This window comes from Pseudophryne corroboree, chromosome 2 (genome assembly GCF_028390025.1).
Source record: "Pseudophryne corroboree isolate aPseCor3 chromosome 2, aPseCor3.hap2, whole genome shotgun sequence".
NCBI classification, from domain to species: Eukaryota; Metazoa; Chordata; class Amphibia; order Anura; family Myobatrachidae; genus Pseudophryne; species Pseudophryne corroboree.
The window spans coordinates 537758091-537776747 of record NC_086445.1 but is presented as its reverse complement, the minus strand read 5'-3'; the positions used below and the strand labels follow the sequence as shown (position 1 = coordinate 537776747).

General features: G+C 43.5%; 1 protein-coding gene across 1 annotated transcript in view; it reads right to left on the bottom strand.

Moving 5' to 3' along the window:
* Positions 1–362: 362 nt before the first annotated feature.
* The window catches only part of LOC135034173 (protein kinase C delta type-like), a 38537-nt gene continuing 20242 nt past the window's right edge, over positions 363–18657 (bottom strand). The window contains exons 7-9 of the mRNA XM_063954240.1: positions 14889–15044; positions 2394–2522; positions 363–1538 (exon numbers count right to left, since the gene is read on the bottom strand). Coding sequence (XP_063810310.1) covers positions 1407–1538; positions 2394–2522; positions 14889–15044 — 417 coding nt within the window. The 3' untranslated portion in view covers positions 363–1406. The remainder of the gene's footprint in view (positions 1539–2393; positions 2523–14888; positions 15045–18657) is intronic.

Below are 18657 nucleotides of genomic sequence, written 5' to 3'. Positions count from 1 at the left end.
CAATATATCTGAAATATTTTTCATATGCTTGATTGTTTAACATTGTCATTTGGCGCCCCATATAGTGTGTACTTATCTTCTTTTGTAAATTGTGTCCATTGGGAGTGAGTTACGCCCATAATCTAGTTCACACAGTTAAGGCAGCCAGTTCCGCGCATTGGAGAGGTGCTCCACTCTTGTGCTTAAAGGTGCGGCATATACCTGCACTTACAGTACTTGCGGGGGCGAGAACATCTCCCCTAATTGATTCGAGCCCATTGTATCTTATCTCCCTACAATGAAGAGACTGTACACTGAAAATGTTGTATTTACAATGTCTTTATTGTATGACATGTAGTGTTTTAATAAAAACTTTTCTGATATAAAAATATGCAATTGATATATTAATTCTGTAATAATAGGCAGAGCTGTAATAAATATACAGGTATATAAGTTAAAATTTATTTGTATACAACATTTTGTTATAACTGAAGAATCTTCTCTCAGAAGGGTTTGTTGCCCCTGAAGATCTTCTGGACAGTGACCCTTGTACACCCTGGGTTAAGACTCGTAGAACTCACCAGCAGGTCTTCTTGCCTATAATAGCCGCTTTTCCCATAAGGCTTTAAGTGCCTACCGGTACTGGGATGCCATCAGGACTTACGCCACTGGTGGTAGTATGAGCTTAACCTTTGACTGAGTGACCCGAGTCAATGCCGATAGAATGAAAGACTCAAAGAGAGGAGCTGCTCAAAGACAGAAAACAAGAGAAAGAGGGTGGTACTATAGTGCCAGGGAAAAACGGGGAGATCCAAAGAGGTAAACACTAGAGTCTGTGATCGAGGACAAGACAGGAGTAACTAGGTCTAGAATACAATAGGGATATGAGAGCTCAGAACCAGTAGGTGGAATACTGGAAATGGTAGTGACGTGTGACAACTTTACAGGGGTGCGCAGCCATTACATGTATATACAGTATAAGGGGAGTGGGATATTGGAGCTTTGGATGTAGAGGCTCACAAGCTCACGCAGAGTGTTAATTTTCACATAAATTATGTTATAAAAGTTGGATGACTTATTATATCCCTCTCCTTTGTGGGAGGATGATATAGAAAAAAAAAAAGTCCGGCCTCCACCTTCCCCATAGCCGGCCAATCACACTCCTTAGATCTTACTTCTCTATCATCCTCTGATGGATACTGGAGCTTGGGACGTAGAGGCTCAGAAGCTCAGAGCAGTGTACATTTAAATAAATGATATTATGGCAAGGATGGCAAGGATGTTTAAAGATCTTATCTTCATTGAGGAAACGTCAGATGATATAGTTACTGGTTACAAGGGCCTCAGAGAATGGATGGGTGATGTTATGCCATATCAAGTGCAGCAGAGCTCATGAAGGGTCCCCGATGTAATCTGCAGCAGGACAGCTATATCCTGGTCTCAAATGAGAATCCCCGGAAGAGTTCCTGGTGGACGGAACTAATTGGTGACTCACAGGCTGATGGTGTAGCTGACAGAAGATCTGAGAACGCCAGGTGTGGAAGCGACTTCTTAGGTGGCTGCAGAGAAGAAAAAAATAAGAGATATGTATTCTATATAAATAGGGAGAGAAAACGCCTTTACTGTATATATGTCAGACGAGATCCGGTCACCATGCCAACGCTGGGATCCCGAGCGATCAAAAGCCCTACAGTCGGCATGCCGACTAACAGGGACTATTCCCACTCGTGAGTGTCCACAACACCCACAGAGTGGGAATAGAACCTGTAGCAAGCGCAGCGAGCCACCAAGCCTGCAAGGGGCTTTGTTGCGCTTGGCCCCCCCTACCGGCATTCTGTGACCGGGATCCCCACCGCCAGCCCCAACCCTGTCAGACAATACAAGTATATAATAATATTGTATTCATATCAGGGGAATTCACATTCACCTGTACCAATTATCATCTGGCTGCAATCTATATACCGACTACACCAAATGTCAGTAAGAAATGAGCCATGGCAGCTTTATACATATACACCACAGACACACAGAGTACAAGACTCTTAGACCGCCAGCTTTTAACAAGGGTTATTGCACATGAGCGCGCATAACCCGTGTTGCTGTGTGGTCTGAAAGGGCCCAGTTGGAATAAACCAGGCTGAGCTACCCGGTATTCTAACTCGGGTAGCGAGCAGGGTTGAACACGTGTTCAACTCGACTCACTGTGCTGTGTGAACGGGAAGCCGGATCAATGCGACCCATTTCCTGTTCACTCTGTGTGGACAGGCAGCGTTTGGGGATCATGTCATCTCTAAGTGACACCCCTGCTGCGTCACGAGGGGCCTGAGGCAGGTCGCGTGCAGGAAGCACCCGTGTCAGGAACCAGTGTGCGACCCGCCTCAGGCGGTGTAAAAGGGGTATAACAGTGCACTTACTTTGCTGGGTATGAATGGGGGTGGTATCTTGCGGGCCTCTAGCCTCTCCCAATCCATACTCCAGAAGAAGGGATGGTCTCTAATTACACCATCCACACCCAGACGCTTATCAGGATCTTCACACAGGAGCTGAAAAGAGCAACAAGACCATCATTATTTAACAGCTGAGCTGCAAATGAAATTGTGACCCATGTATAGCTAGACATTCATTAGATATTATTTACTTGCAGCATCAAACAAGTGAGACTTTTGCCACATCATATTCAAGAATAAATGTGTGATAGGTAAAAGGCCATTTACACTGAATATTTTTTAGACTTCAAAAGAAATGTGTATATGATATCTGTGTTTTAAATGATGTATGTTGGGTTCTCAGGTCAGTCATTTAATACATGGCGCAGATATGAAAATAAGATTTTACTTACCGATAAATCTATTTCTCATAGTCCGTAGTGGATGCTGGGGACTCCGTCAGGACCATGGGGATTAGCGGCTCCGCAGGAGACAGGGCACAAAAAGTAAGCTTTTAGGATCACATGGTGTGTACTGGCTCCTCCCCCTATGACCCTCCTCCAAGCCTCAGTTAGGTACTGTGCCCGGACGAGCGTACACAATAAGGAAGGATCTTGAATCCCGGGTAAGACTCATACCAGCCACACCAATCACACCGTACAACCTGTGATTTGAACCCAGTTAACAGTATGATAACAACGAAGGAGCCTCTGAAAAGATGGCCCACAACAATAATAACCCGATTTTTGTAACAATAATTATGTACAAGTAATGCAGACAATCCGCACTTGGGATGGGCGCCCAGCATCCACTACGGACTATGAGAAATAGATTTATCGGTAAGTAAAATCTTATTTTCTCTGACGTCCTAGTGGATGCTGGGGACTCCGTCAGGACCATGGGGATTATACCAAAGCTCCCAAACGGGCGGGAGAGTGCGGATGACTCTGCAGCACCGAATGAGAGAACTCCAGGTCCTCCTCAGCCAGGGTATCAAATTTGTAGAATTTTACAAATGTGTTCCCGCCTGACCACGTAGCTGCTCGGCAAAGTTGTAAAGCCGAGACCCCTCGGGCAGCCGCCCAAGATGAGCCCACCTTCCTTGTGGAATGGGCATTTACAGATTTTGGCTGTGGCAGGCCTGCCACAGAATGTGCAAGTTGAATTGTACTACAAATCCAACGAGCAATAGTCTGCTTAGAAGCAGGAGCACCCAGCTTTTTGGGTGCATACAATATAAACAGCAAGTCAGACTTTCTGACTCCAGCCGTCCTGGAATTATATATATATATATATATATATATATATATATATAAATATATTTTCAGGGCCCTGACAACGTCTAGCAACTTGGAGGCCTCCAAGTCCCTAGTAGCCGCAGGCACCACAATAGGTTGTTTCAGGTGAAACGCTGACACCACCTTAAGAAGAAACTGGGGACGAGTCCCAGTTCTGCCCCGTCCGAATGGAAAATCAAATATGGGCTTTTGTAAGACAAAGCCGCCAATTCTGACAATCGCCTGGCCGAGGCAAGGGCCAACAGCATGGTCACTTTCCATGTGAGATATTTCAAATCCACAGATTTGAGCGGTTCAAACCAATATGATTTGAGGAATCCCAACACTACTTTGAGATCCCACGGTGCCACTGGAGGCACAAAAGGGGCTGTATATGCAATACTCCCTTGACAAATGTCTGGACTTCAGGAACTGAAGCCAATTCTTTCTGGAAGAAAATCTACAGGGCCGAAACTTGAACCTTAATGGACCCCAATTTGAGGCTCATAGACACTCCTGTTTTCAGGAAGTGCAGAAATCGACCTAGTTGAAATTTCTTCGTGGGGCCTTCCTGGCCTCACCCACGCAACATATTTTCACCACATGTGGTGATAACGTTGTGCGGTCACCTCCTTCCTGGCTTTGACCAGGGTAGGTATGACCTCTTCCGGAATGCCTTTTCCCTTAGAATCCGGCGTTCAACCGCCATGCCGTCAAACGCAGCCGCGGTAAGTCTTGGAACAGACATGGTACTTGCTGAAGCAAGTCCCTTCTTAGCTCCTGAGGCCATTAGTCCTCTATGAGCATCTCTTGAAGTTCCGGGTACCAAGTCCCTCTTGGCCAATCCGGAGCCACGAGTATAGTTCTTACTCCTCTACGTCTTATAATTCTCAATACCTTGGTTATGAGAAGCAGAGGAGGGAACACATACAACGACTGTTACACCCACGGTGTTACCAGGACATCCACAGCTATCGCCTGAAGGTCTCGTGACCTGGCGCAATACCTGTCCCGTTTTTTGTTCGGGCGGGACGCCATCATGTCCACCTTTGGTCTTTCCCAACGGTTCACAATCATGCGGAAAACTTCCCTATGAAGTTCCCACTCTCCCGGGTGGAGGTCGTGCCTGCTGAGGAAGTCTGCTTCCCAGTCGTCCACTCCCGGAATGAACACTGCTGACAGTGCTATCACATGATTTTCCGCCTAGCGAAAAATCCTTGCAGTTTTGCCACTGCCCTCCTGCTTCTTGTGCCGCCCTTTCTGTTTACGTGGGCGACTGCCGTGATGTTATCCCACTGGATCAATACCGGCTGACCTTGAAGCAGAGGTCTTGCTAAGTTTAGAGCATTATAAATTTGCTCTTAGCTCCAGTATATTTATGTGGAGAGAATTCTCCAGACTTGATCACACTCCCTGGAAATTTTTTCCCTGTGTGACTGCTCCCCAGCCTCTCAGGCTGGCCTCCGTGGTCACCAGCATCCAATCCTGAATGCCGAATCTACGGCCCTCTAGAAGATGAGCACTCTGTAATCACCACAGGAGAGACACCCTTGTCCTTGGATATAGGGTTATCCGCTGATGCATCTGAAGATGCGATCCGGACCATTTGTCCAGCAGATCCCACTGAAGAGTTCTTGCGTGAAATCTGCCGAATGGAATCGCTTCGTAATAAGCCACCATTTTTACCAGGACTCTTGTGCAATGATGCACTGACACTTTTCCTGGTTTTAGGAGGATCCCGATTAGCTCGGATAACTCCCTGGCTTTCTCCTCTGGGAGAAACACCTTTTTCTGGACTGTGTCCAGAATCATCCCTAGGACCAGCAGACGTGTCGTCGGAACAACTGCGGTTTTGGAATATTTAGAATCCACCCGTGTTGTCGTAGAACTACTTGAGATAGTGCTACTCCGACCTCCAACTGTTCTCTGGACCTTGTTCTTATCAGGAGGTCGTCCATTTTCTTTGAAGACGAATCCTCATTTCGGTCATTACCTTGGTAAGGACCCGGGGTGCCTTGGACAATCCAACGGCATCGTCTGAAACTGATAGTGACAGTTCTGTACCACGAACCTGAGATACCCTTGGTGAGAAAGGCAAATTTTGGGACATGGAGGTAAGCATCCCTGATGTCCCGGGACATCATATAGTCCCCTTCTTCCCGGTTCGCTATCACTGCTCTGAGTGACTCCATCTGGATTTGAACCTTTGTAAGTGTTCAAATATTTCAGATTTAGAATAGGTCTCACCTAGCCTTCTGGCTTCAGCACCACAATATAGTGTGGAATAATACCCCTTTCCCTGTTGTAGGAGGGGTAATTTTATTATCTGTTTCTCGCAAATGTGATCAACGCTCCACTTATATGGGTAGTACGGGGGTGGCAGCAGTACGAGTGAGAGGCTAAACCCAAATGCCTCCAAGGATTAGCATATGTCAAGGAAATTACCCAACTGCGCCTGCATGCATATAAAATAAATAAATGGGTGATTTGAATAAAGGGGAAATCACAGTACTGTATTGGTAAAATTAATTTGACATTTATTCTTGTGAAAAAAGAAAAATATATATATAAATTGAAACGAAGGAAGATGCAAAAACAAAAAACACCTTTTATTACAGGTAAAATATATGTCAGAATGATAACAGGTCAGAAAAAATCTTCCTGCACCTGTACAATGTTGGAAAAAAAAAACTTTGGAAAAAACGTAGTAAAAAGATTTGAAAAATATATATAGTAAAGTTCCAAATGTCTGGTGTGAAATAGAGTGTGGCGTCCCACCTCTTTTCCACCTTGTTGTGACTGGTTATGTGGTATACTACAGATAAGGTAGATTATCCGGAAAACAAGGGAATGTTCAATTTCCAAGTATAGCCCAGTGGTAATATTAATTGTGAATCCCAGTGGAGGCAAGGTCTTAATTTATAACTGCTGTGATGCTGCGGGGTACCCCAACGTCGGTATAAGTGGGATAAGGTATTCAGGGATAAAGGTATAAAGAAACCCCGGACTCCCCGCTAGTTCTCCCCGTTATAGTCAGCCGGAGGCGCCTGCACTCACAGGTGTCTGCCGACCGCTATTGACGGGGGGACGCGGTCATGCCACTGGGGGGAAGGTAACACTGACTTCGGGACCCACAAGGGGACTGTCCGTCGTGAACCTTCCCTCCTGCGGGGTCAGATACCTTTTTCTCCTGCGCTTGATCCCGTTCTGTTCTTTCTTCCTCCGGTCTGTTCTCTAGGTGTTCTGCTTGTAGGTCTGTTCCCTCTCAGCCGCGCGGCTTCGTTCTATCTTCACGGGATCACTGATCTGTGCGGTTATGTTCCGTCCGGATATTCTTCTCGGTCTTGTAGCTTTTTGCAGGAGAATAGTCTATTAATAGGGTGATGATGTGATGATATGCTTTTTTTCTCCAACGCGTATCGACCCGTCTGGGTCTTCCTCAGGGAGTCCGTGTCTACCATCTTAATTGAGGGCTTTTTATGCCCATAGTTCGTGACATCATAATGAGAGTGTCCATTTTTGTCTCTGTGGTGCTGGATACAATTATGTCTATGGAGTTGTTACATAACCCAATTGATTCTAGTCTAAGTGATTATAGATACTAAATGGCTATATGTAATAACATAGTGATTAGGAAATGTATATAGCAGGGAAACCACCGTTTTGCTCCTATATTCTGGTATTGAATATGGATGGTAAAGAAATACAATATAAATTAATTATACTAAATGGATAAGATAAAAAGTGGGAGGAGCTAGATGAATTGAAAATGAAAAGAAAAAGGCTTTAAATTATTGTATCTGATAATACAGAAATAGTAGTATATGATGGTATTTTATATTTTAAATGGCAAGACAGTTGCTAGGTTTTAGTTTCTGTTACGGGTTGTGATAATAATTAAACTATTTGGAAAGAATAATAAAGCGGAAAATTGAAAATAAATGAAAAAGATGAAAATATTCATAGAGTGATAATAGTAATAGTGAAAATAAAAAATAATAAAAAAATTTAAAATAAAATAAAATAAAGTAAATAAAATTAATAATACAATTGAAGATTAAATATAAAAATTAAAATAAATATACATTGTTGGTAAATAGATAACTAATAATTAATAAGAAAAATTTGAATAATGAAAAATGATTATGTTTTCACAGTGTAGTGATAGAAAATGATTCTCATAATGGAAAATAATTTTTTTAGCTATAGAACTATTTCTTACTATCATGGTTAACCCTTATGGGGCTTTTGGTGGTTGATGAACATTATTTATAAGGATGGTGATATAGTCGGTTTTTAATAAATGATCATATTGTATTGATTATAGATACTCAATTGTACATGGAGTGCTGCTAAATAATTAAAGTACTGTGTTGTAATACTAGCAATACTCATTTAAATTATTTGTATTCCAAACTGTATATTCCTTTAAATGGAATATCTCATTTTGTTGTCTATGTATATATATATATGCATACATACACACATACACAATTATATATATATATGCATATATATATACACATTGATGAAGGAAAATAGAGGAAAGGTCGGATTCTATATGTTAGTCAGTTCATAATTATTGACCTAACTTCATTATCTAGGTTTAGGCCTAGCGGTCTCAGTGTTTTCAATGTGTACATCCACCTTAGTTCTTCTTTGTTGATTTTCTTCAGAAAATCTCCTCCTCTCCAATTCGGTGGAACTAACTTGATTCCTATTATTTTCAAGCCTGTCGGGTTGCTTTCGTGTAGGTCTTTAAAATGTTGTGACAAATTGTGTGTCTCTAGACCGTGTTTTACGTTTCTTACATGTTCAGCTATTCTCGTTTTGAGGGGTCTTATGGTTCTTCCTACATATTGTAGTTTGCATGGACATTCGGCTAAGTAAATGACCCCTTTACTGTGACACGAGATGTGTTCCTGTATTTCGAAGACTTCTCCTGTTTTATTGGAGGTAAAGTTGGTGACCTTTTTTGTGCTGACTCTCTGTGTTTTGCAGTAGTTGCAAGAACCGCAGTGAAAAAAACCTTTGTTTAGTTTTTGTCCTAACATGGTAGTCTGTGTTTTTTCTACTCTTCTCATATGGCTGTGTGACAATCTAGATTTTAGGTCTGGTGCTCTTTTTTTTATTATTTTTTATTTTCACTATTACTATTATCACTCTATGAATATTTTCATCTTTTTCATTTATTTTCAATTTTCCGCTTTATTATTCTTTCCAAATAGTTTAATTATTATCACAACCCGTAACAGAAACTAAAACCTAGCAACTGTCTTGCCATTTAAAATATAAAATACCATCATATACTACTATTTCTGTATTATCAGATACAATAATTTAAAGCCTTTTTCTTTTCATTTTCAATTCATCTAGCTCCTCCCACTTTTTATCTTATCCATTTAGTATAATTAATTTATATTGTATTTCTTTACCATCCATATTCAATACCAGAATATAGGAGCAAAACGGTGGTTTCCCTGCTATATACATTTCCTAATCACTATGTTATTACATATAGCCATTTAGTATCTATAATCACTTAGACTAGAATCAATTGGGTTATGTAACAACTCCATAGACATAATTGTATCCAGCACCACAGAGACAAAAATGGACACTCTCATTATGATGTCACGAACTATGGGCATAAAAAGCCCTCAATTAAGATGGTAGACACGGACTCCCTGAGGAAGACCCAGACGGGTCGATACGCGTTGGAGAAAAAAAGCATATCATCACATCATCACCCTATTAATAGACTATTCTCCTGCAAAAAGCTACAAGACCGAGAAGAATATCCGGACGGAACATAACCGCACAGATCAGTGATCCCGTGAAGATAGAACGAAGCCGCGCGGCTGAGAGGGAACAGACCTACAAGCAGAACACCTAGAGAACAGACCGGAGGAAGAAAGAACAGAACGGGATCAAGCGCAGGAGAAAAAGGTATCTGACCCCGCAGGAGGGAAGGTTCACGACGGACAGTCCCCTTGTGGGTCCCGAAGTCAGTGTTACCTTCCCCCCAGTGGCATGACCGCGTCCCCCCGTCAATAGCGGTCGGCAGACACCTGTGAGTGCAGGCGCCTCCGGCTGACTATAACGGGGAGAACTAGCGGGGAGTCCGGGGTTTCTTTATACCTTTATCCCTGAATACCTTATCCCACTTATACCGACGTTGGGGTACCCCGCAGCACCACAGCAGTTATAAATTAAGACCTTGCCTCCACTGGGATTCACAATTAATATTACCACTGGGCTATACTTGGAAATTGAACATTCCCTTGTTTTCCGGATAATCTACCTTATCTGTAGTATACCACATAACCAGTCACAACAAGGTGGAAAAGAGGTGGGACGCCACACTCTATTTCACACCAGACATTTGGAACTTTACTATATATATTTTTCAAATCTTTTTACTACGTTTTTTCCAAAGTTTTTTTTTCCAACATTGTACAGGTGCAGGAAGATTTTTTCTGACCTGTTATCATTCTGACATATATTTTACCTGTAATAAAAGGTGTTTTTTGTTTTTGCATCTTCCTTCGTTTCAATTTATATATATATTTTTCTTTTTTCGCAAGAATAAATGTCAAATTAATTTTACCAATACAGTACTGTGATTTCCCCTTTATTCAAATCACCCATTTATTTATTTTATATGCATGCAGGCGCAGTTGGGTAATTTCCTTGACGTAATTTTATTATCACCTGCTGGGAATACAGCTTGTGAATTGTTTTCAATACTGCCTCCCTGTCGGAGGGAGACATTGGTACAGCAGACTACAGGAACCTGCGAGGGGGAAACGTCTCGACATTCCAATCTGTACCCCTTGGATACTACTTGTAGGATCCAGGGGTCCTGTACGGTCCTAGCGTCATGCTGAGAACTTGGTAGAAGCGGTGGAGGGCTTCTGTTCCTGGGAATGGGCTGCCTGCTGCAGTCTTCTTCCCTTTCCTCTATCCCTGGGCAGATATGACTCTTATAGGGACGAAAGGACTGAGGCTGAAAAGACGGTGTCTTTTTCTGCAGAGATGTGACTTAGGGTAAAAACCGGTGGATTTTCCAGCAGTTGCCGTGGCCACCAGGTCCCATGGACCGACCCCAAATAACTCCTCCCCTTTATACGGCAATACATCTTTGTGCCGTTTGGAATCTGCATCACCTGACCACTGTCGTGTCCATAAACATCTTCTTGCAGATATGGACATCGCATTTACTCTTGATGCCAGAGTGCAAATATCCCTCTGCGCATCTCGCATATATAGAAATGCATCCTTTAAATGCTCTATAGTCAATAAAATACTGTCCCTGTCAAGGGTATCAATATTTTTAGTCAGGGAATCCGACCAAGCCACCTCAGCTCTGCACATCCAGGCTGAGGCGATCGCTGGTCGCAGTATAACACCAGCATGTGTGTGTATACTTTTTAGGATATTTTCCAGCCTCCTATCAGCTGGCTCCTTAAGTACGGCCCTATCTGTAGATGGTACCGCCACTTGTTCTGATAAGCATGTGAGCGCCTTATCCACCCTAAGGGGTGTTTCCCAACGCGCCCTAACTTCTGGCGGGAAAGGGTATACCGCCAATAATTTTCTATCGGGGGAAACCCACGCATCATCACACACTTCATTTAATTTATCTGATTCAGGAAAAACTACAGGTAGTTTTTTCACATCCCACATAATACCCTTTTTTGTGGTACTTGTAGTATCAGAAATATGTAACACCTCCTTCATTGCCCTTAACGTGTGGCCCTAAAGGAAAATACGTTTGTTTCTTCACCGTCGACACTGAAATCAGTGTCCGTGTCTGGGTCTGTGTCGACCGACTGAGGTAAATGGGCGTTTTACAGCCCCTGACGGTGTTTGAGATGCCTGGACAGGTACTAATTTGATCGCCGGCCGTCTCATGTCGTCAACCGGCTTGCAGCGTGTTGACATTATCACGTAATTCCATAAATAAGCCATCCATTCCGGTGTCGACTCCCTAGAGAGTGACATCACCATTACAGGCAATTTGCTCCGCCTCCTCACCAACATTTTCCTCATACATGTCGACACACACGTACCGACATACAGCACACACATAGGGAATGCTCTGATAAAGGACAGGACCCACTAGCCCTTTGGGGAGACAGAGGGAGAGTTTGCCAGCACACACCAAAACGCTATAATTATACAGGGACAACCTTTATATAAGTGTTCCTCCCTTATAGCATTTAATATATATTCATATCGCCAAATAAGTGCCCCCCCTCTCTGTTTTAACCCTGTTTCTGTAGTGCAGTGCAGGGGAGAGCATGGGAGCCTTCCCACCAGCATTTCTGTGAGGGAAAATGGCGCTGTGTGCTGAGGAGAATAGGCCCCGCCCCCTTTTCGGCGGGCTTCTTCTCCGGAGTTTGTGATATCTGGCAGGGGTTAAATACATCCATATAGCCTCAAGGGCTATATGTGATGTATTTTTCGCCATACAGGTATTATACATTGCTGCCCAGGGCGCCCCCCCCGCGCCCTGCACCCTCCGTGACCGCTGTGTGAAGTGTGCTGACAACAATGGCGCACAGCTGCAGTGCTGTGCGCTACCTGATGAAGACTGAAAGTCTTCTGCCGCCTGGTTCTGGACCTCTTCAATCTTCAGCATCTGCAAGGGGGGTCGGCGGCGCGGCTCCGGGACGAACCCCAGGGCGAGACCTGTGTTCCGACTCCCTCTGGAGCTAATGGTGTCCAGTAGCCTAAGAAGCCAATCCATCCTGCACGCAGGTGAGTTCACTTCTCTCCCCTAAGTCCCTCGTAGCAGTGAGCCTGTTGCCAGCAGGACTCACTGAAAATAAAGAACCTAAAAACTTTTTCTAAGCAGCTCTTTAGGAGAGCCACCTAGATTGCACCCTGCTCGGACGGGCACAAAAACCTAACTGAGGCTTGGAGGAGGGTCATCGGGGGAGGAGCCAGTACACACCATGTGATCCTAAAAGCTTACTTTTTGTGCCCTGTCTCCTGCGGAGCCGCTAATCCCCATGGTCCTGACGGAGTCCCCAGCATCCACTAGGACGTTAGAGAAATACACATGCTGCGTGTCTGCGCTGGGGTTACCCCCACACATAATGCATAACACACGTAGCAGTAACCAGGGCTCCCATCAGTAAATGTGGAGATAAGTTAAAAAAAAACAGACAAGGCCGATTCCGCCTGCTCCTCCCTCTCTGCTCTTACTGGGTATCAGATAGGAAATGCTCCATGCCTGACCTTCAGGAGGGATCAGAGCAGTGACGTGCAGTGGGGTGAGGCAGAGCCTTTCCTGTCATACTAACGTTTGTGCCAGAGTTTTACTGTGTAAAGTATGATAAATACAAAGAATATGTTTGAAATATCTTCTTTGCATTATTCTAATTATTTTTATAGCCAAAACTCTGAAGTAAAAAGTCTATGGCAGATGAGGCAGTGCCTCCCCTGCCTACCTCTTCCGCACATCTCTGATCAAAACTCACCAAATTTCCAGGAGTTTATAATGCTGCACTTCTGTATAATGCCCAGATGCACCCTTTTGCTCATATAATTGAATATAAACCTGGCTCTGGTGCTAGCCAGTGCCTCCTGAGCCATTTAGCTCACCTCACGTCCCTGGATCAGAGTAACAAGAGTAAAGGTCCATACACACGGAGCGATATAGCTGAGAGATTTTGACTATATAGTCAAAATCGCTCAGAAAGTTAGTGCATATCGCTCTGTGTGTACACAGCCAGCGATAGCGATGCGCGTCCCCGCCAGGTCGCTATCGCTGCTAAAAATAGACTGTGCAGGCAAGTCAATTTTGGCTAGGTCACTGGAAAAGAAAAAGCATCCCCATGCTTGAATGAGTTAGCCAAAATCACCCATAGCCAAAATCGCTGGAAAAGTTAGTCAAAATCTTCTACTGCCAGTTCAAGAGAAAACGCTCAGTCAAAATCTCTCATAGTTAAAATCTGCAGGATTGCACTGTAGCAGGTTAGCACCGTAGCAGGATGCACTTGAGAAGAGAATGCAGGGTTGCAGGATTGCACTGTAGCAGGATCACAGGATAGCACCGTGGTAAAGTATGCAAAATACCAGGATAACAGGATTGCACTGTAGCAGGATCACAGAATAGCACTGTGGTAGAGTATGCAACATACCAGGATACCAGGATTGTACTTTAGCAGGATCACAGGATAGCACTGTGGTAGAGTATGCAACATAGCAGGATAACAGGATTGCACTGTAGCAGGATCACATGATAGCACTGTGGTAGAGTATGCAACATACCAGGATAACAGGATTGCACTGTAGCAGGATCACAGGATAGCACTGTGATAGAGTATGCAATGTAGCAGGATAACGGGATTGGACTGTTGCAGAGTAGCTACACAGGATAGCTGTTGGAGCCTGGCAGTACTATGGATGATTTTAGCAGTAGAGACCAGCATAACCAGGAACAGGAACTGAGACAACCTTGACACGATGAACTGGCAACTGAGAGCCTGTGTGGCTGGCCTATATAGTGAGTTCAGGTGCTGCTCACAGCTGTGGTAACAGCTAATTACCAAGCTGCAGATACAAAGCAGAGTGCTGAGCACCAGAGCAGAGAGCGCCACCCCAGGCATGGAGGAGAAACTGCATGGATCATGACAGCATTATTACTTCTTTCTTTCTGCTGCTGATTCCTCTCCCTATGCAACTAAGCATTTGACTAGCCTTCCTCATTGCTTTGTTACATTGCTTACCTGCCTTTAAGTCACCTGAAATAGTGACTCCTAGATCCCTTTCCTCCTCAGTAGTTTCCAGTATAGTGTTATTAGTACTATATTTAGCGTTGGACTTTTGAGACCCAAGTGCATGATTTTTCATTTTTTGGCATTCAACTGTAAGTGCCACGCTCTTGACCATTCCTCTAGTCTACCTAAATCCTCAATCATTTGTTTTACCCCTCCTGGTGTGTCTACCCTGTTGTATACCTTTGTGTCATCTGCAAAAAGGCATATTTTCCCTTTAATGCCATTAGTAATGTCACCAATAAAGATATTAAAATGCACTGGCCCAAGTACAGATCTCTGGGGTACTCCAATGGTAACATTTCCCTCCTGTGAATGCACTCCATTTACTACAACTCTCTGTTTTCTATCCTGCAACAAAGTCAAAGAGTGATCTGGCAACCTGAGCTGCATACTCAGCACTTACTCACACTCACCTTTTCAATGATGTTTTCAGCATCAGGGTCTAATGAAAAGTCCTGTATGTCAACTAGCCTGCTATCTTCCGGGGATTGTCCGGTCAGCATTTGGAATAGGACAACTCCAAATGAGAACCAGTCTGCCGAGGTGTTATACCCGAGGAAATCTTCCATCTGCCAAAAGAATGACATCATTTACTATATGCTATAGGTTTATTCAATAATGATAATATAAGTCTGAACAGTATACACTGTTTCCATTGGGGAATGCACATGTATCAAAGGAAATAATACATACATGTAACGCATAACTGATTAGAATAATTATACTGGTAAATGTTATAAACATAAAAAGTAATATATTTTATTTACTGATTTTATCACTTTACGGGGCCTATTTATCAATAAAAATATGTGTGGGAAATCCTCCCAAAACACATGTTGTCATGAGGTACCTGTAAGTAATAAGTATTCTAATAATATATGTGAATAAAAGAGAAGTCTCTAGGACAACAGTGGGCGCTGATTATGTTAGTTAACTTCAGAATAAGGTAAGCTACTAAGTTGAATACTTAGAATGCTATATTAGTACGTTTATAGAATAATATTAACTCTAACCCTTCTGGCTGCCCACAAAAGTGAACCTGGCTGTTCACCGTATAGCAAGAGCAACTTGTAAGAAAGGAAAGGGTTTGTGGGCGCTCAGAGGGAGGAGTAAATCAATTGCTGCTGGTTTTGCAAAAAATAAAAATTATTTATTGATACAGATTTTTTCGTGAATACAAATAGATAGTTTAAAATGCTATTAGCAGTATATAATTATAATCACATAAAAGTAATTTACTGAAATCACAACATAAAATAAACTACTGACTGTGTCCAGGGCCTCAGGACTAAGAGTTGGGTACCCACCCTTAATGTATTGATTAATTTATTTGCATGCAAGAAGCTTATTTGTTAGTTGCAGTTAGGGTTAGTGCATAGTTGTGTTCAGATTGCACTTTGCGGAAAAAGAGGCTCTATATTGTTTAGTAAAAGCCTGTTCACGTATCACCTGAAAGCTGGTAGTTAGAAAGTCAAAGATAGGCTGAATGTTCAATAAGCCAATACCGCAACTATCTCCTGTGTAGCCAGATAGTTTGTGTCACTCACTGTTCCGATGGCTGACCGCTCTGCGGCGGTTGACTTAGATGTCACTCAATGCTCTGCACTGTCCTTGGGTTCCGTACTCGGACAGGAGCGGGGACAGGGATGCACGTGTCCAGGTCCTGGATGGCAGGGGACGCTGAGACGCCGCGATGCGCGGCTTCCGGGTTCGGGGCTTCCGGCTTCCGGTTGCGGTCCACCTGCGTTCCACAGTCGTAGCGAGTCACCTGACGCGTTTCTCCGCCTCCAAAGTGGGCGGTTTCATCAGAGGTATATATATACCTCTGATGAAACCGCCCACTTTGGAGGCGGAGAAACGCGTCAGGTGACTCGCTACGACTGTGGAACGCAGGTGGACCGCAACCGGAAGCCGGAAGCCCCGAACCCGGAAGCCGCGCATCGCGGCGTCTCAGCGTCCCCTGCCATCCAGGACCTGGACACGTGCATCCCTGTCCCCGCTCCTGTCCGAGTACGGAACCCAAGGACAGTGCAGAGCATTGAGTGACATCTAAGTCAACCGCCGCAGAGCGGTCAGCCATCGGAACAGTGAGTGACACAAACTATCTGGCTACACAGGAGATAGTTGCGGTATTGGCTTATTGAACATTCAGCCTATCTTTGACTTTCTAACTACCAGCTTTCAGGTGATACGTGAACAGGCTTTTACTAAACAATATAGAGCCTCTTTTTCCGCAAAGTGCAATCTGAACACAACTATGCACTAACCCTAACTGCAACTAACAAATAAGCTTCTTGCATGCAAATAAATTAATCAATACATTAAGGGTGGGTACCCAACTCTTAGTCCTGAGGCCCTGGACACAGTCAGTAGTTTATTTTATGTTGTGATTTCAGTAAATTACTTTTATGTGATTATAATTATATACTGCTAATAGCATTTTAAACTATCTATTTGTATTCACGAAAAAATCTGTATCAATAAATAATTTTTATTTTTTGCAAAACCAGCAGCAATTGATTTACTCCTCCCTCTGAGCGCCCACAAACCCTTTCCTTTCTTAATAATATATGTGCAGGGGAGCACAGCAGATATTGGAGATACAGTGCCTGCTGTGGTTCCCTGTTTTCACTCACAATAGCAGCCCCATAAGTTTCTATACGGACTGGTGTTTTGCTGAATTTACCAAGCTCCTTGGCCCCATATCTCATGCCATATCAAGAGTAACTGGAGAGGGATCCTATGGATACCTATACATCATAAACCTATGGATCAGTACAAATTAGAGACCTATATGAGCTGCGTTTGTGAGCAAAGATGGGAGGCCGCAGCAGATATCTCCGATACTGGCACACCCCACTTGTCCTGGCACAGTCAGCAGACCGCGCATGTGCAATAGTGCGCCCAGATCCTGAAGATCCCTCCTCCTACATGTTGGTGGGGATGATAGTAGTAACCCTTAGTGGTACCAGCTTTACTCAAACATTTACAACCAAGGGGATCATTCTACACACTCTGAATCCTCTTTCAATTGATAACAGAGCTAACACCATATGAAGATGGTGTTTACTAACGCTGTCAAACTCCACAAACATTTACTTTTCTGAGCTTGATAAGTAGCACAACCATTACATTCCCGCACATTGTAGGGGGACTGCAGTGTGCGCTATTACCTATAGGAATGCTGGAGATATCACAGAGACTTAGTAGCCTTTTTACTTAAATTTGTGGCATTTAGCCCTGTTTCCACGTGACTACGGGGACTAAAGGGCCTGACCAATAAGCCCTCAAATGTTATAACATCATTTCCTGGTCTCTTGAAAACCAAAAAGTGGAGATCTGCCTCTCTGCCTCCCTTTCTCTATGTCTATCAATAGATAAAAAAATAAGAAATAGACAGCAACCACTGACATATTCATACCCTGCACCCATGTTTATATACTTACCTCTCTGATGTCCAGCGTTGGTGCTGCAGTCGCAGCACAAATCCCCACTGCATCATGTTCCCGGAGATATGCGCATGTGCAGTAGAAAAGTCTCTGGGAACAGGGCACGGGCAATATGTTCCCGGAGATCCACATTGCCAGAGGCTACTGTACCGTAATACCACAGAGTCTGCACATGGGATCCCTCCTCTCGTAAACCTCCCGTGACTGCAGCATCATTTTGTGCTTTATTATTGTATATATTCTCAAGCTAAATAGCTGAGATATGTTGTCCTACAACGTGGCCTTCTACTTGTACTTAGGTCACCCTGAGGAAGATATAATTATCTGTACAAGCGTACTTGCTATTTAGGATAAATTATGGGCTAAATGTAATAGCCTCCGAGTTGCTGGACTTTGTGTGAGTCTGCCCGTTTTTTAAAGCGACAACCATTTACATGGTAAAACCAAACTGGTTTTGACTTTAAAATGATTGTTGATTTAAAAAATTGGACAGACTCACACTAATGGGTAAAACCACGTTGCACTGCAGGTGGAGCAGATGTAACACGTGCAGAGAGAGTTAGATTTGGGTGAGGTGTGTTCAAACTGAAATCGAGATTGCAGTGTAAAAATAAAGCAGCCAGTATTTACCCTGCACAGAAACAATATAATCCACCCAAATCTAAATTTCTCTGCACATGTTACATCTGCCCCACCTACAGTGTAACATGGTTTTGCCAATTAGTGTGTTTTT